At 36.8% G+C, this 25,949-nt stretch overlaps 1 protein-coding gene across 10 annotated transcripts in view; it reads right to left on the minus strand.

The window, feature by feature from the left end:
• The window catches only part of WWOX (WW domain containing oxidoreductase), a 476,614-nt gene that overhangs the window by 430,274 nt on the left and 20,391 nt on the right, over positions 1-25,949 (minus strand). For 9 of the 10 annotated variants that reach the window (XM_064722806.1, XM_064722812.1, XM_064722813.1 and 6 more), the window contains exon 5: positions 24,333-24,439. In XM_064722806.1, coding sequence (XP_064578876.1) covers positions 24,333-24,439 — 107 coding nt within the window. Of the gene's footprint in view, positions 1-21,887; positions 21,973-24,332; positions 24,440-25,949 lie in introns of those variants that run through there. The other variant, XM_064722815.1, reaches the window with a different exon arrangement.

The raw sequence follows: 25,949 nt of genomic DNA on the forward strand, positions 1-25,949 counted from the left end.
GCCATTTTGCCTTGAAGGCCAGATTTTAATCTGCAATGTAACATATATTGGGAGGTATCTTATGTTTTGCTGTTATCTATAGAGAGCCTTTATTGTTCAGGCAAAAGAGATGCTGAATTAAAAGGGAGCAGGGGGGTGAGATCCCTATACCACAAAAAGAAAAAAAAAAAGGCATTGCGAGATAATAAAAAAATTTTAAAGTACATTGTGAGTGAGCATTATGTATTTTAAACTTGATCTATAGCTACAACTTTGAAACATATTATGAAATTAAGGTTTCTGAAACCCATTTTCTTGGAGATGATGACACACAAGACACTAAATAACAATTTGTCTGCACTCCCATAGAAAATATAAGCAACATCAAGAGCCTTTGTACATTTAAAACCAAAACCCATCCTCTCTAAAAAGTCATAAATAGTACCATGTAGAATTCTTACTAATATTGCAACTACCCATATTCCCCAAGTTCATATGGGTAGTATCAATAAAATATTCTCCCCTGAGTCAAACCTTTGCAAAGGTATTCACTTAAAGAATTATCTCCATTAGAACCATTAACCTTGGTGCTCAGCATGTTCTGCAATTTCTGACCCAGCCAATGACTTTAGAGATTAAAATGTGATTTCTGAAAAAAAAAAAAAAACACTCCAGCATGTTTTACAGATAAATTTCATATCATAAAGGTAATATATTTGTAAAGATTGTATGATTTTACTGATCCTAGAGAAAAATAAAGATTTCCAAAAACAGTACCTCTAACATGATGAACTGAATGAACTGTTAAATTACTTTAACAGTTTTGAATCTTTTGCTTTGAAAATGAACAATACAATGTTCACAGCAATAAAGAAGAGAATTAAAATAAAGTTTTCATGCTAAATGTTTTGTGTACAAATGGATTCATGTTCTGCTTTTACTGGAGCTTTGCGGTGCTTTAAGAAGACACTAATAAAAATGTTCATTATAGCTTAGGAAATGTGTGGAAAGAGATAGCTTTAACCAGAGCAAGGCTTGGTCCATGTTAGCTGAATATCTATTTAGACCACACACAGTGGTTAATATTTGCCAAAGAATGTAGCATTCTGCAGCAACCAGGTCAAAAACACAGTATGTCAACTTCCAATTAAGTGAAAAATAATGCAAAAATGTTTAACTTAGACCTCCAAGACCTCGTCAACTTTTAATTTAAATGGCTGCTGGGAACAGCACACAAAATCATATTTTATAAAGTTTTGAAATCTAGAATCATCTTTTATAACAAATAATCCAATCAAAGTGAAGCTAACCTCTAAATGAACAATGTCAACTACAATAAAGCAAAAAGTACTTTACAGATTCAAGAGTCTGACCACCTTTGAAACTCAACCAGGAGATTTGCAAAAGAACTGGCACCCACCTCGCATGTCTGCAGCCACAAGGAGCAATGAGATTTTCATCTCTGGAGTCAGAGCAATTATTGGGCCCCCATTCTAACTCCAGTAGACACTAATGCCTTTCACCACAAAAAGCAGCAGCTCATTAGCATGCACTGCACGAGGAGCTTTTTTGGCTTTGTATGTTTTCTTTCTTAAAATTACTTTCTTCTCCACAGCCCCTGTATTTGCTGTAGCTGTGCACATCCATTACTGCACTCCACAGATAGGCAGACCCATTTTCTGCTAAACACTAATATTATTTCAAGTACTTAGTATATTATTATGAAGTTTTGACAGGTTTCCGACGAGACAGGAAGAATATTTCCTGGCACACATAATCCTACAATCATCCAAGGAGGGAAGAACCACAAAAGAAAACAAAAATTAAATTTGCTTTAAACAAACATTTTCTTCTAAGGTTTTTCCTTTGAACGTGATTAAAATTTAAATTAAATTAAAGCTTTGGATCAGAAACAAATTCAAAATGTTCTGTGACCCTCCAAAAAAAAAAAAACCAATTCTTTTAATATCATATTTTTAGATTCATGTCATAGGGGAAGAAGAAATTTGGCTGCAATAAAGAGCAATTTAAACGTTCAAGAGGGAGTAAAACAAGCCCTCACTGGACCTCACAGTCACCCATCCTGCTACTAACACAGTTTTCCTACCACAACACACACAGCCATGATGTCCCTTAAATTTTGAAATCTTGCCTGCACAAGCTGTGACAGAGATCCCGAGGCAAAAATAAATATATCATATATAATTAAAGACTATACCCATATATTCACAGAGGCAGAGTTCTCACTCTCTAATGCCTAAGGAAGAATGAAAAAATATGACACTGCCTTGGGATGCTCTCCTACTCTCAAACAAGTTTTAAGCTTAGGACACCCAGAGTCAGAGACAACAAAAATTGTTGTCTAACAATTTTTTCTATTACATTTCCATCTGACCAATTCCTCTTGAATCCATCTAATTTTCACTAGTCAGAAAGCACAGAAAGTTTCAGCTTTGCTATTTCCTCTGCAGAAGTGATAAAATACAACTCTGAATGATAAGGTTAGTTTGAACTGGGTTATACATGAAAGAAAGAGCACTCTGATAAAATAATCCACAACAACAACAAAAGGCACAAGATCAGAGTTACATAATGAAAATGATCACATGTATTCAGTTAAATTGTTGAAGTCTTCAGAGAAATTCTATCAGCTGGAACAGAAAATTCAATAAAAATGTTTCATAAATCTGAGCAGAAGCTTTAGGATTTGACTCATTACTGCTACTCATTCTCAATCTTCAAGTCTTTCTCAAATATTTTTATACTCCCAAACAGATCCTCACCACAAGTGATTTTATTTGCTGATTCAAGAATTTAAGTGCAGCTGCATAACACAGTATACTTTTTAAACAGAGGAGCAAAACAAAACACATCTCATGAGTAACTCTTAATCTGCCAGCAAATCAATTATAGAGAGCTTCTGTAAAAAGCATCTGAAAATCTGCTTCCAGTCAACACAACTTAGCCATCTGCTTCCCACAGATATCTGCCAGGAACGGGTTTGCAAAACCAAATTAACGGTGATTACACAAAAATATTCAAAATTTAATTTCAGCTTGCCAATCACTTTTATAGTCCTTCACATGCATGTGCAAAGAATCCTCCCCTCACCTCTTTGAAGTTAATGACATGTTTAAGCCGCCCCAGAAAAATGGCTCAAGCCACATTTAGCAGATTTGGTTTGAATTAGCTTTGTGGGTGTCACTGCAGTGTTAGAGGGACACGGGCACCACTGGGCCTCACACATCCCTCAGCTGGAACACAAAGGCTGCTTTCCCCCAGCAGCGACTGAATTTGCTGTAAAACAGAGTGATACCTCTCCTTCAACTGCTTTGTTAATCCTGGATTAGTACAGTTTTGGCTATCAGAGGTGTCAGTTTACCTCCTGACAGTTATTTATTGTACATCTGCTCACCAACTGTTCCACCACACTTGTTGCCAGTAGCCCCAGTCTATTCTAGATGCTGTATGTGCAACCATTAAAATACTCCTTCCTCAATTTTTTTCTCTTTCTTTCAGCATCCCAAACTGCCAGTTTGTAGAAATTCCCACTGTTTAATGACTACCAATACAAAGTTAATCTTGCAAGGAGCCACTCATCATCTGGCCCTTTTTCAGCAAGCACAATGAAGGATGCTGATAACCACACAGGAGGTACTAACCTTAGACAGATGTGCAAATAATCCTTTCACATGAGGATAGAGCTGCAATTTTATCCATCTCTATTTTCAAAACCAGGGAAAAATGCACAGAAATATTAGTTTTATATTTCCTCTGGCAAGACATGCAGTGAATTACAATACAAGGTGTAACTACTTCTCTTTTTAAAACTCTCAGAGAGTTTTTCAATCCATACCTTTAAAAAAAGGCTAATAAAGAGATTAAATTAGAAGCATCTGGATTACTCTGCAGCCAAAGTCACATCATTCCAATAACATTGTTCCAATTCCTTTAATTTCTGTTGCAATCTTGTTGTACAAGTATATCATTTTACATCTAGTTACAAATACAGGAATCTCTGCCACTACTTCTGTTATCAGAATCAGGTTTTAAAGTTCAGATCTCACATTTCTGTTAAATATAATACATAAATTTTTGGCTAAAAATATAAGAAATATTTTTCTCATTACTTTAAATTTAAACAATAATTTTAAAAAATAATTTAAATTGAGTACTTGGATACCATTTAAAGATATACTACAACCTACATGTTATCTTTAGTTTTAGAGGAAAATGCATGTGTAACATGTCCTAGCACAGTAGGAAACCATATAATCATAAATTGTATTACAAAGCTCTAAATTTTTGGGCTCTGATCAAAGTAAAACATGAGCACTCCTGCAATGCAAATCAATAATTCTGGACCCCAAAAACAGTGTAAACTAAAGCACAGAAACCTGTGATGTTCTAATCACAGCTGACAACAGATATTAATTTGCTTTTGAGATGCTGGATTAAAAACATAAAAAGACGCCATGGCCAAATCCAAGCCGGGTCCAGGATGGCTCCAGGCTTTTGTTTGTGTCCCTTTTAAACCTTTCCCACAGGATGTCACTCTTGCTCCATGGCAGTGGGGACAGTGCCTGACAGACACTGGGGACTTCCACATTTCCCTCTCCACAAGGATGCATGACACAGATATTTAAGCAACTTCTAGTTTTGTAAATAAGATTACAACAACGACTGATCCATCTCAGCTGCCATGTTGCAAGCCCAAATATTTGCTGACTTTTAAAGTAATTAAATCCTGTTACAGCCTCTCCAGCTTGAAAAACTAGAACACTAACAAACCTGGAAACAGTGATGTTAATTCCTGTACATTGTCCCTACTTAAACAGAACATAATCCAGCTGAAGACATTAAAGAATATTCTTCCTTAAATTCCTGTATTTTCACCTTTTAGGGCTCTGTAATTTATTTTACAGATATTCATGCCATTGGATAGATTTTTTTCTAACAGAAGAGTGACATCTCGTGGTGACACAGAAACCCTGGCTGGAGCACCGCTCATCTCTGCATGGAACAGAGAGCAAACCCAGCCCTGCCTAAAAACTGCAGCCAGGGCTCCTCTCTGGGAGTGAGGAGATGCCCTATGGATCCAGGAATTGTGGTCATCCCTCTAGAGACAAGAGGTCCCCACATTTCCCTGCTTTTAGCCAGCCAGGCAGCTCCTCAGTGCCACCTTTGTTTGATGTGTGACCTGGAGGTTTGGAGGTAACTTCTCACAGTCACACATGTCGGGCAAAAATGTCTGCAAAAACGCCAGAATCAGTGAGAAAAAGGATTTTCTAAAATGCAGTAGGTCAAATTAGCCATAGCATACCACTAGATGCAACTGAGCTCAGCCAAAAATAGATTTCAATCACCACATCTGTAATTATACTTTCAAGATTAACTTTTTAGAAGTGAGGTTTTCAGTGTTCCTATTCTGTTCAGTCAGTACCTTAAACTCATAAGTATATGAGTCTAATTTTATGGGGGATAACACTTTTCAAAGGGATTTTTTACATATTTATGCCTTGTTATTGCAAATATATTTGCCTTAATAAGGTAAAACATGAATGTTCATGTTGTTGACAGCTCAAAAAAAGTTAAAGCAGGTGTGTTGGGGTTTTTTCGTCTTTTATAGTAAATACTTTCTTGTTATGGAAATGATGAGAGTGTTTTGTACAGTCCTTTTGCCTGTTAGTGCTGCTTAATGGATACTGACACTTAATGAACAATGTATTTGTAAAGTGCTGTGCCTGAAACAAGGCGTCATCAGCAGAAATCAGAAAAGAAAATTTCCCATTCTGCCATTACCATATATGCAATGCAACAGTAATGAAGACCAGGTGCACACATGTGTGAGCTATTTTATACAAGAACAGCAAAACTGTCACTGTGGTCAGCAGTCTGTGAAGAATATAAACTAGAAAAATTACAATGTTGCAGAGGAAAAACCCCTAAAGTAATTACTGAAGTTTATTTAGCAGAATATGCACCTTTGCTACTCTTAAGGTACTGGTGCTCCAGTTTGTGTTACCCAATATTTTAAATAACCTGCCATCTTCAGACCCACAGTTCAAGCCAATTATGCTGCTTTTTATTGTGCTCAGGACTGAATTAGAGCCAACAGAAATTATCCCATGTCAACAACCCACTGATCCCAAATATTGCACCTCAGTTGTTCCAAAACAACCATTCAAAATGATGCAGGATGAACCCAGAGCTCCAAGATACAGGAATCAATTTCCATTCACAAAAAAAAAGATGGATGTAATGATGCATCTGCAACATTTCTGAGAAAACTCTGAATCTTGCAATATTTAATGATTTTTCATGGTTGCAAGGCTGAGATTAGAATGGAGACAATTTAAAATCCATAAGGCAAATGATTACACCTTTCTTATAAAATGTCTCAACATATTAAAGACCATCTGATAATTTCATTTGGCAGATGACACTTGGCACGGAGAGCTCTTTTGCCTAAACTCTGTGAGAAGGTATTATTGCAGAAACAATTAGAAATACTGAAGAGGTCAACAACCCAAACCATGCTGTTACAGAATAATATATTCTGAGATTCAGCAAAGAGCTCTATCAACAACAAAATTTAATCCCTTTCTTTTTTCACTGGAATAATCATCTTTCTCCAAGAGCAAATAACCTGTATTGCTTCTCTTCTCTGTGTCTGTTGTTCAAACTGCTGCTACATGGTAATGTCAGTAAAATACTGTAAAACTGCTACTGGAAATCAGCTTTCTGAACTCCTGGCACACTTCAAATGACTGAAGGGCTAATCTTGTTGCCCTGAGGTTTTCCACAGGTTTTCACACACCTTGCTGTAAGTTTTAATCATCACTAACTATCAAAAATTCATATTGAGTTTAATGGGTCTAAAACCAACCAGATCTGAAGTTTCTAAAGAGCCTCAGGAATTGTCAGTGTCAACTCCTTTTGAGGTGCCTAAGGAATCAATAAACCTTCTTAGCAATAAAGGAAAAATAAAAACAGAGATAAACTTATGATGTCAGTGTCTCAATCAAAGGAAAACATAACAAAACCAGCTGTAAAAATAGGCACAAAAAGAGGAGTGGTCATGTAGGAGTTAAACAAACCTACACAAATTATAAAGTACATATTATGGTTTCTCATTTCAGGCGTGATACCACAAATCTTAATCATGCAAAGAACTGCTTTGTTTCCTCATCAAAAGAGAGGGAACTAGAGGGAAGTTTTAGCTCATTTAACTCATTGTTAATGACAGTGCAGGAATTCTTTCATCAAAATAACTTAAAGTAATATATTCACTCCTTTATATCTAATTAAAAATATCCTGGAGGGTGAATCCAGATAAACCCACAGTCACCTTGGTAAAGATGAGTTGGGTGAGGTCTCAGAATGCAAACCCAACAGGCTGCTGATACAGGATGGAGAAAATCTGTGTGCAAGAATCTGCATCAGCTCACCACCAGAAACAGCTCTGCTAAGAGCTCTTTTAACTGTGGGGGACGTAGAGATAGGCATAAAGGTAAGAATCACAATTATTCATTTTCCCTGAACATATCCGTCCACCAGAAGTTGGCATGGAAAGAGAATAAAATAAAATCGCAAATAATTCCAGTGTTGTTTGGCACAGGAAGAAAAATAAATCCATTCCAGCTCCATATAATATGGATTCCACGAGTCCAATCCATGAACTGGACATGATTTGAATCAGATCCCAAAGACATGACTGAACTACTTGACATGCAATGTTGATTCCTCAGCTCTTTTCCCTACCAGAATGGAGCTTTAACAAACTGGCAACAGGAAGGGAACAGCTAATACTGAAATAAAGCAGAAGTCACAGAGAAAAAAAAGCCAATTAAACAGTGAATTGTTCAATTTCTCAAACAAATTAAATACAACAGAACATATTTACTTTATCTTAAGAAAAAAATAAAAAGTAGTGATCCTGAAAAATCATTCTGCAGATGGCAAAGTTTTTGCTACTTTCTTACAAACAGAACTGGACTTTTTTGGTAACAAATTTCTTGAGAATTATGGACACCAGATTTATACAACTGAATAGATGAAGTGGTTTGACTAGTTTGTAATACAGATGTGCACTCTGATATGGTTTCATGGCTATAATTTCCAGGTGTTTGTGGATGCCTGTCAGGAAGTCTCTAGATCCATGTGTATTTTGGCCAATGACTCGACCATTTTGGCAGTTTAACCACTGTCCTGATGGCTCTATTAATTAATTTAGCTGTACTATGAAATAATACTCTTACAAGTAGGTTACGGTTCCTGGATGGATCTTGGTTGCTGACCGGGATCACTATCAGGGCTATTGATTTTCAGAATATTACAGTCTCATTGGTTTTCCATCAATGAAACTCACCATCTTAAAGCAGAAACAACCTGCTCTCATCTGCAAACTAAACTAAAGGAAGGATCTGAAATCAAGATTGAAATCCTCATCATTAGAACATACACCCTAAGACATAGATCACAAAATTATCTATGATCACAAATGATCTTTTTTTGTTCAAGCAACAGAAGTGTCAAATAAAATGCTTGATTACTAAACCTTATGGAAAAGATAATATTAAACATATTAAATTGATATCTTAAATTTTCAGCTGGTTTACATTCTACTGCACTATTCCAAAACTTTGATGTTACAAAAAAACTGTTATTTCATTTTTTTTCCTCCAGCGCCTCCAGAGCTTTAATCAAGGCAGCTGAAATGTTCCTGAGGACTACAACATTCACCTCACTGCTTCCTCCTGCAGAAAGTTTATCTGTTGTGCCTGTTGCCTGTCCTGCATATTGTCCACTCTTTTATGGATTAAATCCACAGTCTTCTGAAACCTCAATTTCTCTGCCCCGGCATAAGTCAGGCACAATCTCATAAGTACAACACAGTTTGATGCATCACTGATATAAAACACAGCCACTACATTTCAAAGGCTTTTATTTCTTTTTATTTCCAGCTGATATCAACCAACCACTGCATCTACCCATGGGCATCATTTTCTACTTCTGAGAGAAGCAATAAAGAAATAAATAACAGATTTTTAGAATTTGTACTACAAAACTGACCACAGGACATTTCTTCTTACACATGACCATTTTTCCTGCACACAGATCTAGAAAACAGGTCCAGGAGCAGTTATACATATTATAAAGTATTGCTATACATATATCATTCTTCAATCTTCATACATTTCTAAAGGTAAATGAGAATTTATGTACTTCTGTACTAGAAATATATCAAGAGAAAGCTGGGATAAAGTGAGGGTTATGAAACAAAAGCAATTTTCAACCATTTATGGAAGTCACAAACCAATTCTTGGTTTTCCAGCTATATTCCAAACAAAACCTGTGGCCAGTATCAAGTGAGTGTTTTGACCTTCTAATGTGTCCTTTTCCCATGTGCTCCCTGCTTCATTTTCCTGCTCTCCTTTCAGCTCCAGCACCATTCCTCGCCCACATTCCCAATTGCAGGTGCCTCATTCCATCCCATTTGGGCAGACCCAGCCCCAATATTTGCCTTGACTGTGCTGCCCCACCTGCCCAGAGGCTGAGGTTTGCAGTAGGGACAGGAAAACATTAAAAAGTGTCCTCGAGGAAAGAGGAGATGCTTCTTTCACATTTAGTAAGTAGATCTGTTAAAGTCTTACAATCAATTACCTAAATTATAACAAGAAACCCAGAAGTCAATATAACTTGTATTGGAATAATGATTAAAAATATTGTCATTTTATCCTTCATATCTTCCCTCTATATAATATACAGTTTCAGTTCATTACTAAATCTGAAGTGACTTGTTTCACAATAAAGCATCTCAGGAACCCTAACAGGGTTTTATGCTTGTTTGTTTGCTTAAGGTAGTGTGTAACACATGCCAGTACAATAAAACTCAAAAATAATTTCTAAAAAAATTTAAAAAGAGAGAACCAAATTTGAAGATAATAAGTACCTTAAGCAGATTTAAAATGTTGTAACAAAGAGAGGGGGAAAGTTACCCAAAGTTTGGCTACTCTTAGTTCTGTTAATGTAACACTGAATTCACTGTGTAAGTATAAACCAGAACTCATTTCAGTGCCTTACCCACCACCTGACTTCTGCATCATTCAGAGAAAGAACAAGTCCAAGTTTCTGGCCAGGATGACTATCAGGAATATAATTTTCACAGGATTGCTTTCCATTGCTTATGCCTCCATGAGACTCCCCCTCTCAAAACAGAGACAAACTGCTCACTCGCAAAAGTGAGATTCACCGAGTTAAAAAATTAAGTTGTACAGATCAGAAATGTAATCATGGGAGACAAGCTCTGAGAGTTTTTCAATCACTGAGGGGCTGCATCAATTTAAAGTCATGTTACATTAAAGAGAAAAACGTCTGGGAAAGTCTCCCAGTTGTCACTTTAGATTAGATTTGTTGTTGTTATCAGACTGTGCATTTTGTAGGCTTTTTTACATTTTAAAGATATTGCCTCATGCAGCTACACAGTGCATAAAGAAACAGGAAATATACCATTTTTTTAATCAGATTGCCTGGAGTTTGCACAAATTAACTGGTAGTCTAATAAGAAAAAAAAAAAGGAAACATGCACACACATCTTCTTGAAGCTTATTAACATTTAAACTTTAACTACCGTAGAGTCACAGGGAAGCCACCCAACTTAACCTTGCTCCACAGAAAAAAAGCTTCCATTCTTCCAACAATAAAACAGAACTCATTGTGAAGACCTCATGTTCCTGGCCATCACAATTGCATTTTTTTTGTAAATTTTCAGTTATATTAATGGATTTATCCATGTATCCTACACTAAATCTGCTACAATGGCTCTCAGAATCATGCCCTCATACCAGACAACTACCCACTACACAGACAATACAGGATTTACCCACATAAATATAAAATTGAAGAATTTTAGTTTATTCCTGCACGATTTCAAGCTGACCTCTGATATATGGCATTTACCAGAGCTTTGGAGAATTATCTTAATTAGTCTGATTGTCAAGCTGTCATGTAAAGGATTCTTGAACATTACCATATGTATTCATGCTGTCAAACACTGTCTCAGACAAGTGTAGCAAAGCCACTGAATATGTTGCTCTACATTACTGTTTCAAGCAAATATTCAAAGTAACATTCATACAACAAAATGACTTTAACTTGAATTGCATACAAGTATTTTAGCTATTAAAATTATAACTTCTAATATTAATTAAGGGATTTTTGTACAGCTTTAAAGTGTAGCATTTCACTAATTGTAATATTTCTAAAGATATAGTCAGTAGCACATTAGTCTAAGTTCAAATGTTTACAGGATACTCTTTAAATCAAATGCACACCTTTGATCTAGACCTTAACTTTTTGATACCTAAGGCAAAATACCAGGATATTCAGAACATGCAGTACCCCCCCTTCTTGCAATTTTTCTCGTGGTGAGAAATATTCCCAGATTTTACTAAGGGGAAACCACTAGAAAAATTTGGAAAATGCAACAGTAGGTTGACAGCATGTAAGCAACATCCATTCTGACTCCAGCAACACCATCCTAGCAGGGAGAGCAGCTTCAGGATTAAATCTGTTTAAATTCCTCTGACACAACGTTTGTCTGTAGAACACCAAAATTAAGAAGCAAAGTCAGGCACTTACAAAGAGTGGATTTTGCTCTTCTGTTTTGGTTTTGGAGTCACAAGACTTTCACCAGTTTCAGCACCATGGGGAAATGAGGTTTTTTGAAGCCATTAATGTTTTCATACTAATGAAATTAATTCCTTTATACAAACGAAAATTCTCTTCTACTGCATAATATTTGTGTTGACAAAAAAGCTACTCCCAGTCTCCTCAGATGCCATAGAGGCACCCAGAAGAACCAGACTAAACCCAACCTCTATGAAAGACCTTTCTGCTCAAGAGACAAGACAATATATGGAGTTTTTAATTTTTACCACTTCCTTGAGACCTACCACATTTATGGAAAACACCACAGACTGACATTTTTAAATTATTAACAAGTTTCAGACTTGCTTTGCTTTTTCTGAAGGTGAACTTTAAGCCCTGTAAGGAACACCAAAAGGAGGAATTTTATCCCAAAGTATGACAACTGTAACAGGCTATGTCTTAGAATAGTACATCTTTAATCTAACACCACAGTCCTAAATCTGTTCTGGTTCTACAAATGCCTCTAGTTATTTCCTTTTTATCAGTGAAGAAAATGAAATAAAAAGTATTTCATACTTAACACCAAACAGACCATGTTACCCCAGAAGACGTGCTTAAATAATTCAGATGTTAAAAAGAATCTTTAACTATAAATGCACTAAATTCCAGTGCAAAAGATTAACTACAAAAGAAATTAACACTGCCTAAGGAAAAAGAGATAACATTTTTCTAAAGCATTTCTAAAGCTTTTTGATATGCTATTTTTTAGAATTATATCTGGAGAGAACTAATATTTTTAAATGAGACTTTCAGAGCTGCTCAAATTGTAAAGTACCATTTGTGCCAGTCCAAGAGTTCTGAGTAACTTGGTTTTCTCCCATAAAGAAAAATCAGCGTAGTGATTTTTACCCAATCTTTACCCACTAAAATCAGAATCTGATATTCAAATAATATTCACCTAAAAAAAATGTTGTTCCTGCTTCCATCAACACCTTTGTCACAATATATCAAAGCAAAATAACATTTTCTCCCCTCAACAACTTAGAAGTTTCCAGGGCTTTATCATCAGTCGAAGCAGTCTGTTTGCATTCTCCAATACAAACTGACAATCTAGTGATACAGTACATTAAAAATTCTCTGTAGTATTGACTGCCTGAAGCTGATGCTCCCTTGCTAAATGCAGTGCAGTTCAATTAACAGCTCTTCAATATACAATTTAATTTTTCTTTCATCTTGATCCACAGCCGAGCTTGAAATGAGGAATGTTGGAATAGATGTACTTTAAATATTGAAGCAAGTCTTTATAAATAAATCTATCAAACTCGTAATGATTTCTGTCAGGACAGGACCAAACAGATGAACCTGAATGTCTGTGACTTTCAGGTTTGTGCATTGTTGTTCTCAGCTTTATTCCCTCAGTGAATTCCTGGTGTGGGGAAAGGCTCCAAAAACTCCCCCAAAGGAGTGGAAGAGCTTTTGCTTTACTGCACCATTCTTAGAACTGAAAGGAACAGATTTCTGCTGATGCTTTATAAAGTCTTTTGCATGTAAAAATCCAACTTATCACTTATGCCACAATATCTCAAGGAGTTGTAATACTTCTCTGATTATTTAAGAAGGTCATCAAACAGAGAAGTACATGGCACCAGTTTCCATTACCAAATCTGCACTCAACCAATCCTAAATTGGAAAATAAATATTTAATGCATAAATACTACCCTGGATACCATTTTCCCCCCTGCCGTGTGAAAGTACATAGTACACTTCAAATTTTCTCTAGGTAGTCATGCCATTTCAGAGGAAAACGTAAGGTTAATTTAACCAGGACAGAATGAAATATTTCATTTCAAAGTTCCTCTAAGTGGGACACTGCTGAAGGAAGCTATTAATATCTCTCATAGCGTGCATGCTCAAGGAAACACAAGGACCAGCTCCTTTCTCACAGGTATACTCCACAGCCTTCCAAGTGGGGGGATTTACTAGAGTTCATCAGAAGGGAAAACACTCCTCTCTTAAGCTAGAGGCACTTTATTCTCTTTAAACATTCACAGAATTCACCTGACACTGACAGCAGAGCAGCACCATGGCCAGGGAGGGCTCCCAGCCTGCACAGGATGAGCTGGAAGCCAGAGAGGCTTTGGCAGGAAAACACAAACAGCATTGCAAAAACAGAAATCCATTTCAGATGAGCTCAATCAAATGTTCTTAATTAATACTTAAGTGCATGGTGAAATACACAGTTTATGTTACCTCGTTTGTGTTCTTATTTATAATGGTATTAGCTGAGATGGCAAGATTTTATTTTTAAATGTTGCATTTCTTTCTTCTTCACGTATTTTTAATCATCTTACCTAGATTATCACTTTGAATGCTGAAAAAAAACTTTATAAAATTAACCAGTCTCATTATTGCCACCATTTCCTTTTTCCCTTTATTTCCAGTCCTACATTTTTAAAAAGTATCTCAGTACTGTATTTAAATTGTCACTGAAATACCATTCAGCATTTACAGCAATTAACTCATCATTACTGTGAATAACTACACTAATTGGGATGCTCTACAAACCTGCAACACTGCAGAATTAAAAATAAACATAACAAAGATACAATTTACAACTAATCTATACTTACAATTAAAGTTAGTTTCAAGATTTATTTCATTCTATTATTTTTTATTAGCTACAGCAGACAGTAAATGGGGTGTACTATGTTCTGCTTTGCAAACACCTAGATTATAAAACATAATTGCACAAATTAATTAGAAATGAGTACATACACTCATGTCTTTGTTTGTAGCCATAACATGTTAAACATGACGACATTAATGAACAGTTCCTAAAATTTATAAGCTGGTGTAACTGAGGAAAACATTAAATCTCCCTGACCGCACAAGGCATAAATGCCACAGAGAGGGTCAGCACCACTCCAGATCTCCTGATGTCCTGTTCTGCAGCTGCAGGCAGTGTGCAGCTCCTTCTAAACAGCAGAGTAACATCCTGAGAACATCTCAGCACCCAAAGCAGAATACAGGTGCAGACTGAAACTTTCCCTAAACTGGATTTTGTGCTTTCTTTCCCACCTACTCTCAAGGGTTCTCTGATGTCTAAGAGCTCAAGTCCCTTCAGTTGTGCTCACTGACTGCAAAGTTGGTTCAAAGCCTATTTTGCTTTGCTTTAGTAAAAACAAAGTTTAAAAACCTACCCCCAAATGCTCATTTTGCTGCATTAATCCCATGCTTTTATTATAAGCAAAGTTACTTGTTGAAATTAATACTCTGTCTCAGTGACCCCCAATGATATAGAGGAAAGAACAAGTTTAGCACAACACCTCCAAAGGTGATTATTAAGACAAAAGGGAATTAAAAAATGAGAAGAAATTAGAAAGGACAGTAAATTAAACAAAAAGTATGATGCTTTGGCTTTATAGTAATAAAAGGTTTACAAATATAATTGACAATCACATAAATTATTAGCACTTTTTAAGCACTCTACTCAGCAAGTCTGTTTTCAAGACACCTCCTGCATTCCTGCTGAGCTCCAGCTATGCTTGTTTAATGTCACTTATGCTGCTCTGTAGTCATATAAGCCTGATAATTATCTTCAGTTTTATAAGCTATTGTGGATCATGAAACAAGTCAGTGCTTCTTTTGATGCCCTCACATTAGTCCCTTGTCACTGTTAAAACTGCAAGTGATCCTGCAACCACTTTTTATTCTTTTTTCACCTTTCTTTTTAATGCATAACAATTCTGCAGTTGTACTACACCATCCTGGAGTTACTATTTTCCTGCTCTACTACATCTAGTGTCACAGTAAGACCTTAAGATTTTTAGGTTTATCATCAAGATTCTTTTAAACATTATCACCCTGTCACAGCACTGCAGATCCACAAGCAGGAAGAAAATAATCTCTCTACCTTTTTCTTCCCCGCGCTGAGCTCAACCAAAATATATTTCTGTACTTCAGAAGATTCATTAACCATATTGATAGACTGCTTACAAGCTTAAGAAAACAAATCTTAAAGAACTGATTCTGAACATTGCAGGCTCTATGACCCATCAAATCAAATTCTTTGGGATCTGAAAAACATTTATAAGTCCAAAGACATGAATGCTGAGTCACCTCTTTGGTTTTATTTTCTGGGCAATTTTTAGGGTAAAGGCCCATTTTAGAATTGTGACAGGGAAAACCAAGACAAGAACACAACACACACCAGGTTAGCAACAAGTGTGCACTGCACTTGACAAGTGGGAGTGTGTTTTGTTATGAAGCATTCTGTTTCTTCAGTGTGCTGGGAGAGCTACAATCACTGCCCACTAACACTGCCTGCAATACCAACAGATAGCCCACCCTGTTCACTCCTGCTGATGAAATAAACTAATAAAGTTGAGGGATTAATGTGAAAATATGATTAACGGAAATGTGTAACATCCTGAACACAAAATATTGTCTTTTACAACAAGTCTTTTGTTTACTTCTTATAAAATTAAAGCAAAGAACGAATCTGGCGACAAAAAGCACCCACCAGATTTTACCACGACTTCCACAGAAAACAACGATCAGAGTGCACATTAAATCATGAGTGAGGCGGTTTTAGCATGCAGAGAGCGGCAGGCACGCAGAGGCAGAAGAGGAGCAGGGCTATAATTACGAGGCAGGGCTGTGCAGCCCAGCTAATGCCTGCTCTGACAGTGCAAGGCTATTCCTGCTCCCCCGAGCCCGCTGCAGACAGGGCTCACTCTAATTGGGTCCAAAGCACAACCCACCAGCACAGCTCCTCCAGCCCAGGAATGGTAATTTCCACACCACTGTAAATAGTGTTTGCAAACAATACAAACACGGTAATAAGAGGCTAGGTGGGTAATTAATGTGGTTACAAAGCAGCTTATTTGCATTTTTATTTAAAACTGCCTTCTTTAAAAAGCTGCTCAGATTTCTTTTTGCAAGAGGAGCCTTGGTTAAGGAATAGAGCAGTAATTACTCTCTTTAGGGGTTCTTTTATACATTCTTTAGGGAATTAGAATGAAAAGATAAGCAGAATTATAAAGGGAATCATGTAAAATATGAAATGCACTATAAACACTTAGTACTGTATTTACCATAAGCTAAGCTTGTCTTCTTCATTAATGGAATATATTACAAGCTTATGTTACAATCAGATTAATTGTGAAGATGGTTTAAAATATATATACATATATCCAGACACTTTAATTCCTCCTCTCCCAGTGACAGCAGAACTCAATGTAAGAACACATCTATCTGTACCACAGTAAATAAGTTTTCAATGTCAGCAACATTAAAGGTTTTATAAAACACATTCTGAGACAGAAAGCTTCAGGAAAAGACCAACCCCAAGTTACACTAAATATACAAATTATCAAAGAAAACCCAAACTTTGCATCCTATAAGCTACACTCAAGCCAATGTAAAAAGTCTACTTTTTTATAAAGACAGACATCCCCAGACAGGTTGGTGATATATTTAAGCACACAGTGTCTCCTAGTGACTTCTAATTGAAGACCAAGCATAAAGTGCAGTTTTTAAAGGGGTTATCCTGAGGTCTGTTACTGTCTGGGGGGGGATCTTAAATTTTTTTTTGTTAAAAAGCTCAAACTGCATTTAAGTAGTATTATTATAAAGCTTTAGGCATGGTAGGGATTTTGTGACTCACATTTCCAGATTAAGAACAGCAGGGCTGTGCTAAAGAAACAAATTACCAAAAAGATCACTTCAACATTTCTATGTATAAAATTCTGCTGACTGGAGGAAAAAATTAAGGAATAGTAAAATACTGTGACTTCTTTTAAAATTACATTTTAGAATTTTTTTTTAATACACACGTAACAGATATTGGAATGTGAAGAGAATTATGAGAGCAGAAGTAATTAAGCCAACTCAAAAGACAACTTTTATCTTTACTGGAGGAAACCATGGAAAATTGTCTTACTGTGTTAAAAACCCTGCAACCTGATAGCTCTGGGAGTGCTCAGTTCCTATGAGCTGGGTACAGTTATGAACTCAGACACACCTGGGTGCTTTGGGGTGCAAACAGATGTAGGGTTTGCTCCTGTGTGGAAACCCAGAGCACTGGGAATATTTCTCTTTTTCATTCATGGAGAACGTTTCCTAGACTTCAAGATAGACTGGAATCCACAGAAGTGTGAAATAGATTATAGAGAGTAGTGTATTCATGCTTCTTCTTCCTTCTTCTCTATGGGTTTGGGTGGCATTTTATAATTGGGCAGAAAAGTCCTCACTGGAGCCTCTTTGGGATCAGTTATTGGGTTAAAAGGGAAAATAATCCAGGTGTCAGCTCTTAATTGGATAGTTTAGTCTTAAAAGACCTTGTAACAAAAGATTGTTGGCCATTTTGTACTTTCTAAGGAAGAGCTGCAGAACTCACCGTTGTGAAGCAGTTTTACTGATGAGAAATAATAAACACCTGAGTCTGAACATGAACTGCTCTCTCAAGTGCCTTCAATCCAGACCCAGAGAAACCCATACTCCTGGATTTGGGCAGGGATCAAGGTCTAAGGGTTACCTCAGGTTTGGGGGCTGGAAGCTGATAAGGGCAGCATGTCCCAGTGGAACAAACCCTGTCCCTGCAGCAGCAGCAGGCAGGGCACCCTGGGAGGGCTGGGCTGCTTGATTCATCATGATAAATAATCAAACTCGATCAGTTGTATGTATCCATACAGCACCAGTGCAGAGCTAACTGCAGATGAAAATCCAAGTGTGAAACAGCTCAGCTGCAGCCAGTACATCAACTCTGCAAGTAACTGCTATCAGTATTCAGGAGGATGCCCAACCCTGAAAGTTAGGGGCTTAACACATCTGCTATATAATTCAGACTCTGTTTTACAGCAGTTTCATTACTAACCATAAAAACTGTAACAGTGGAACTGTATAAACAAACTGAACAGTGTTTTTACTGTAAAACATGAATGTAATATAAATATTTGCCTTTTCCTTTTCTCAGCATCTGTAATGAAATCAAATTCATGCCATATGTTTATGGTGTACCAAAAAAAAAAGATCTCAACAATCCATCCATGTAAATGTTGATTGTACTGTTCCATGTTTTTAACTTCATGTGGGGGGATTTTTAAGCATCTGTATTTGGAAAATAGCTTTGCAGCACACATCACTCTCTTAAGGTTTCTCAACTGAGCAGATTATTCACAGAAACTTACTGAATTCTTAAATATTATGGCCAAAATCTGGTCATACATTCATATTGGCCCCAATGAGTTGCTGCCAGCAACAGAACTGGGTAATGTTTATACTGTCAATTCTCCACGAGTAACATACGGTCTGATTGCGCTGCAATTAGTTAATTAAAAGATCCCTTCGTTTCAGAAAAATCTGGATCGCATCCTGAAGAATTAAAAAAGGCTTTATACTCAGCAGAGGCAATAATTCTTTAGTTGGAGTGTCCACAGCTGCAAGTGAGACAAGTTGATGCAGGTTTTTTTTATTGCATTACCAGTTCATTTAATACAAGATCCTGCCCCTTCCTGCAAGGCCTTTTCCCCACAGCAAGGTTTGGATAACTCCCTTTAACATGATTCTTCAGTATGGGCACTGCTCAACCACTGGAAAATGAAATATGTCCATATATTGCAGGCCTTTCTAAGTGTATATTACACTGTGATAGCATGTGAGCCAGCAATACAGAGTTTAGGATTTCCTGCTTTGAAACAAGACAAAATAATAACAGAATATTGGAAGTAATAGTCACAGAAATTCATGTGCTTTTCTTGTAGGGTATTCTGAAATATATCCTATTTTGAGGATTATTTTTAAGAGCTTTTATTCAGCACCACTTAGAACCCTTTGATTCTGTACTAACAGACTGTGGTTTCAGTCAGCATTAACTACATCTCCAAAGCCATCTCCTAGGCAGTCTCCAGCTTTTCCCATAAATGGAAACCTGTCACTAACCATGAGGAAGTTTGCAAAAAATTCTAAACCAAGGACAGCAGTGGAGACCAAACACTTTAAGGGAAAACAGAGCCCCTTCCTCGAGGGGGAAACACACACAGTGACCACATGAAAACTGCTGCCCAGGGACTGGCAAACGTGCCCAGTTTGCTGCTTCTCTTTCTGCACTTCACAGGATCACAACTGGAATACAAAGACTCACTTATCAGGTTTTAATTTCATTCAGTCACTTAATCAGCAAGAATATAAATCACTCCTTCAGTGAAGAATACTTCAGGGGAAAGGAATACAGCAAGGAGTCATGTTTGTTTGGTTGGTTTTCTTCACAGCTTTTCTCTCTTCTCTTGTCACATCTCTACCTTGTGAGTCTCTACTTAAAAAGCAAAGTCAAATGTTTTTCTTACAGTTTAATCTAATCTTTAATGTAGGTTTAACATTGAGGAATAATCACCAAAGAAACATTATACTTTTTATGAAATATTAAACTTACCATTTATCTTTTAATATGTACTTCAAAGACTATTTGACAGGAATAAATAAATGAGAGCTTCTTGGCAAGAAAAGCTGTGATTTATGAAATATTTTATTCATTCATATTCTTAAGTATTTTCTTGAGAATACCACTAACATCTGGAGCTACGCACTCTTATCCAAACATTCTGCTCATATTCAATTAGAAAATTATATCAATAATAATGTAAAATAAATTACCTAGCCTCTCTTCCTGGAGCATAGATTTCCATGTTTGTCAGAGCAACTATGTGTACAAACAGCAGTGTAGTGTTTTTCATTAAGCCTCAAAGTCAATTAAGCTACGAATTGGAACAATCATTCCTCCTTTGCAAAGTATTGATATTTTTCTTGGCTGCTTTCAGGCCTTTTCACTACTCAAGGAGAGATTTATGTTTGACAATTTCTTTCTGATTAAAATGAATCATAACTCTAGAATTCTAATTTCCTCTTTTCCGAGCAAGAAATTATCAAACAGTTTTAAATTGATATTGAACGTCATCGTGCATGAACACTCATTTTCCAGATATCAAATGGAAAGCTATACTGATCTCTCTTTTTATCTGCTGCCTTTACACACTTTCTCTTCCTTTTTCTGTCTATATAAATGCATGTGTATAAACATTAGATTGCACCAATATAATCAACCATACCCCTCCATAAAAATTATATTTGATAGACCAGCCAGACCAATCACATTAAAACTTGTCACAATGCTTTACACAAGGCAATTACCCTTGATTTGCAATATTAGCAAAATTCTGCTATCGTTTAGAAAGAAAATAACTGGAATACTTCAGGTTGCAAACAAATGTCACTTAACCAAAGTAATTAGCAAGTTTATATGGGTAATCCCCACTCAAATGGCTCAAATCCCCTATAAAACAGCTCTTCAGGCATAAATTGTTACAAACAAAGTTCTCTAGACTTGTCTACAGCAGCCAGTTAAGATCAGTTTTCATTTGCTTTTTAAACATAATGGCAGCTAATCTGAAAAAAAATCTTATTTTCTCCAATTATTCCTGCTTTTTTTCTCTAAATCTTAACAATTGGATTTTCCCAAGCCATTTAGCCATCCCATTTTGTCTTTATAAACCTGATTTTCAGCTTTCACTACAAGCAAACTGAAACTGCATTTTTTGCCTAACAACTGATTTCCAAGTACAGCAGGCCCAGAGCAGAGAGGTGTTTCTGCAGACACTCTGTGGCATTGCAGACAGGGATGTCACAAACAGACTCACTAGGGGACCCAGCTGGGTGGTTTTCCTTAATACTGTTATTTTATGTACGCTGTACTTTATTTTTAAATGCTGCATTACACTAGGTTTGATTTGGTTTTGGGTTTTTTTTGTTGTGGTTTGGGAGAGGTGGTGGTTGGGGTTTTAAAAATTACAGGTTTTTCCATATATATTTCAGGTTCTATTTAATACAGCCCATCAATTAGATAATTGTATCAAAATTTGAAATAACAAGTTGTTCTGCTACACGTTTAATTATCTTCTTGCAAAGTATGTGGAACTCTTTTGTATCTACAAAGAATGGAAAAAGAAATATTCTGTGTCCAACATCTAAACCTTGAGTACCAAATACTGCCCCACAGAAGAGTCAGCAGAGGGTACACATTGCTTTTGGTAATATACATGTTTTTATAGAAATACCACTTAAATTACAACAATTTATAGTAAAATTCCACACTTAGGACAGGTAAACACACTAGAACTCCATCTGTCAAGAATTTGGGTTTTTTTTTGTTATAAGAGCATATTTCATGCAAATGAAGTTTGGGAACCCGGTTGAAGAGTAGGAACATATTTATCAGATTTCTTCCCCTCAAATTACTGGAGGAACATTGTATTTAATAGTGCAGCTCAGAGATTCAATCTCAAAGATCTACAAGAAAACATAAAACAAGTGGGTAGCACTATTGCTACTGAAAATCCTACCTGAGTACCATGAACATGAGGCTTGGTGAGGCTGCAACCTAACCAGCTGTATTTTTCTTTAAATTGATTCCAAATTGAAAAGTAAATCAACTTCCTTTCAATAATTTTGCTTTCCCCAGGAACAGAGGAGAGAAAATTCTGTGCATGCTTTGAAGCTCTTTCTAGCAGAACAGTTGCAGCTGCATATTGAGAATTCATCTCAATCAGATGCAGAGGTTGTTGGTATTTTTTTAAACTTTTTCATTTTTAGGAAAGGATTTTCAATTAACAACTTCCTGTAGTTACACCTATAAGCTAAAAATTAATATTTTACATCCATATTTTAATATTAGAAGCAAATCAGTCAAATTAATCTTTGTCTCTTTGTTTTCAGTAGCTGATTTTGGGGCTGGATTTTGTGTTTATTTTCCTCAAGACTGCTTACAATTTGATGTAAATTTTAAGCATCTTGTAATTCATCAACTAATTCTCTCCTGGTTACACACTCCAAGTAATTAAAGTTCAGTAATAACTTATTCTTTCTGCTCCAGCACCTGCATTTCATTTGTTTATTTTCCCAGAGTCATAAATCTGAGGGACTGTCAAAGTGCCATAATATTAGTGCAATAATCAAAGTTAATTAGTCCCTCTCAATAAACAACAACAAAGCCATTACAAAGATGCATTGAAGGTTTTCCAGCTACCAGTTTACAGATGAGACTCTTTTTCTGAACAATTAGAATTTGAAAACTGTTAGTAAATAAATGCACGGTTTCTGAAGTAATTTGACCTTCAATGTTCTTCATTCAATTAACAACTCATTAACTTTGGGTGAGATAATACAGGTATTTAAGACAAGTATTCTGAACTCCCATTGTCTTCAAAGTGGTCAGAGATATGGTTAGGATTAAGAGGGTAATGGGACATTTTTCAAATAAAACATGTTCACCACTGCCTAATTTTAGTTAGATAACACCCATATAAACAGCCATATTTAGCTGGACTGGGACTATCAAATTCAAACAGAGTATCACCAAATCCAGTTCTATTGAAAAAGAATAGACACTGTGCTGGTCTCTATTGAAATTCTCTTGGAATTCTATGCCATTTAAATAATTATTTTTTAATTTTAAAAATAAGAGAGTTTTAATGGGATGAAAGCAGCAAGGAAGACATTTTTCCAAACCAACCCTTTACTGTAAATCATTCATATGATCTGGGCAAGAGAAAAAGGCCTAAATCCAAAGACTGATTCTTCATGAAACTTGTGGTTACAAGAATTAGCAATATTGAAAGCATCACTTATATGGAAATACACATAAATAAGCACCATTTGTTTTGCATTAATAAATATTATAATTATCTTTAGACTACTTATGTGTAAATATTAATACTACTGAGTGCTCTCCCATGTCATCTGGGAGCAGCTGAAATACTTTGAGAGCTCAGGAAATAAAAGCAAAACAGTCATGACTAATTTTAGCTGGAAAGAAATAGAAATCCAAGAATCTGATCCATTGGTCTTTTATTCATTTAAGTGTAGAGATGTCACCACATTCTCTCATGGAAGTCAGCAGTCCCAGCAAGCTCAAACAAAAGTAGCCTGCAATCCTTGCTAGCAAATAAATGATTGTGGGAGGAATAAATTAGGACAGCTGAATATATTTTAATTAAGGCCTTAAAAGGTCGTTTAAAAAACTGAGGATCAGGGAAAGGAATCAAAGAGCAACAAGACAATAGATGGGACTGAAAAGCTGGTGTTTGTGTGACAAAAATGGGAGAAAAATGAAAGAAAGTGGGAAGAAGGTAGAAGGAAAAAACCACTGTGACAGCCTAGCAGCAGGGCTGCAGAGCCTGACGAACTCAGAAAAGGAGAAACATTCTTGTGTTTGAAAAGTCCAAAAATGACCCTCTGAAATCTCTCACTGAACAAAAATTATGGGCAAAATAGTGGCTGTTTTGGAGGACTGTGTCCATCCTCCTTTGGGTAGTCATTCACCTTGGTTCTGGAATGTCCTTTCCTATGAACCAAGCCTCAGTGGTTCTTCCAAATATTTTTTTTCCCTTACAAAGCATGCATAAACAACATGGATAAGAGCACATCAAGCCTTGCAGTCCAACACACTCACAAGGAACGAAAAACCTCCATCACCCCATGCACCAGCGGCGTTACCCAGTAATAAGTGATTTACCCAATAAATCACTTTTTGCTCAGACTGTGGCATGTTCCCATGATCGTGGCAGTGCTGTGTGTGCCTGCTGGCAGTGCCCAGAGGAAGTCAGACCTTGCAGAGCCCAGCCCCGTGCTGGGCACTGATGTGCACTCACCCATTCCTCCAGGATGCGCTGCACGGCCGCCTCGCCTCGCGCCGGGCTCCTGCAGGCCAGGATCACACACGCCCCATGCAGGGCCAGGGACTTGGCAGTTTCAAAACCTAGGATAAAACATGGGCCTGGTCACAAACACATCCCAGGAGCAGCACAGAGCTATAAAATTACCTGAAAACATGAGCCACATATGCTACCTGCAGTCTGGTGACCTGAGAGCCACCTGGACTCAGCTTTTAAGAGCACACATGAAAAACACAGACACCTCAATTTGATCAGGTCTTCTGGACAATAATTGTATTATTTTGTGCAAAACAGGTTTGGCATCTTCAAAAAACAGACTCAACTTCTCAGCCTACTGGTGCTCTCAGCTGTTGGAAGGGCAGGACTGGATGTGCTCCTTCCTTGTCTGACTGTGAACAATGTGCCACACAGAGAGACTGCAGAGCCACTGTGCTGGCAACTCCATCTGGAAATGGAGCATCCAACATGGGCTCAGGGCTCTCTAGATGCACACTTGGCCTCAGAGTCATCAATCTGAGGACCACCTGTGGCAGGGGGAACAAAACGTTGTTTCACTGTTCAATTCACTAATGAAAAGCTGCATAGAAGTCGGTCCAAAGTGAACTTCATTAAATGGGGGAAAATCTGTGAGAATTTACAACCGGAGATGAGGACTTTTGGAGAGAGCAGAATGCCCATGAAGGGCAGAAAACTGAGCCAGAACCTGGGTTTCCACCAGGAGTGAGCTACCACATATTTGTGATGCAGTTAATGGTATCACTGGGTGTCCATCTCCATGGAGAACTGTGCCAGTGACAGGAATTGCCTTCTAGCTGAAAGAGGCATAAGACAGCTTAATGAGTTCAATTAGAAAAGCCTAAACTATGAAAGGAAGAATCAAACTGAAATGCCGAATAATCTGAGTATGAGAAGAATTCAAAGAGAAGAGGCATTTGTTTTAGCTTTATGACATTTAAAGCATGTTCATGATTTCCTGTTAAAAACTGTTTACCAAGAAGCCTATGAAGATGGGCTGTCTCACTTCCAAAACACCCTGCAGCAACAAAATCCAGTTACAGCACAAAACATAACTTACATTATAAAAACAACAGACACCAAGACAAATTTATACAATTTTCTGCAATTACATACTTACAGTATTTAAGTCCAAGCAATTTTCCTGTATCTCCTTTAAAGCTATTCACTGCACCAAGCAACTTTAATTACCTGGATAATTCATTGCATGCACATGAATTCAGCTACAGCATATGCAAGATTTCCCTTGTTCCTAATTCCACTTTAAGCATATTTAACTAGAATTTTTCATGTAACTAATGTAAGAAGTACCATTAGCTAGCTGTTATGCTTCTTGTTTTGCACAAGAATACTTATTTTGACTAGCTGACTGTATTATTAAAAAGTAGTTGAAATGCCTGGGAATAGTTTTGTTACTGTTAAACAAAGATTGAGAGCTGGTGGCCAGATTAATTAGCAAAGCATGATGATGTTTTGCTAACTCTACCCCATGTCACACTGTGCAAAATAATCAACTGTGCAAAATATTACATTCTATGCCATTCTCCCCTGTAGTTATTAACTTCATACTCATTACAA

This window comes from Zonotrichia leucophrys, chromosome 11, assembly GCF_028769735.1.
Source record: "Zonotrichia leucophrys gambelii isolate GWCS_2022_RI chromosome 11, RI_Zleu_2.0, whole genome shotgun sequence".
Taxonomy (NCBI): domain Eukaryota; kingdom Metazoa; phylum Chordata; class Aves; order Passeriformes; family Passerellidae; genus Zonotrichia; species Zonotrichia leucophrys.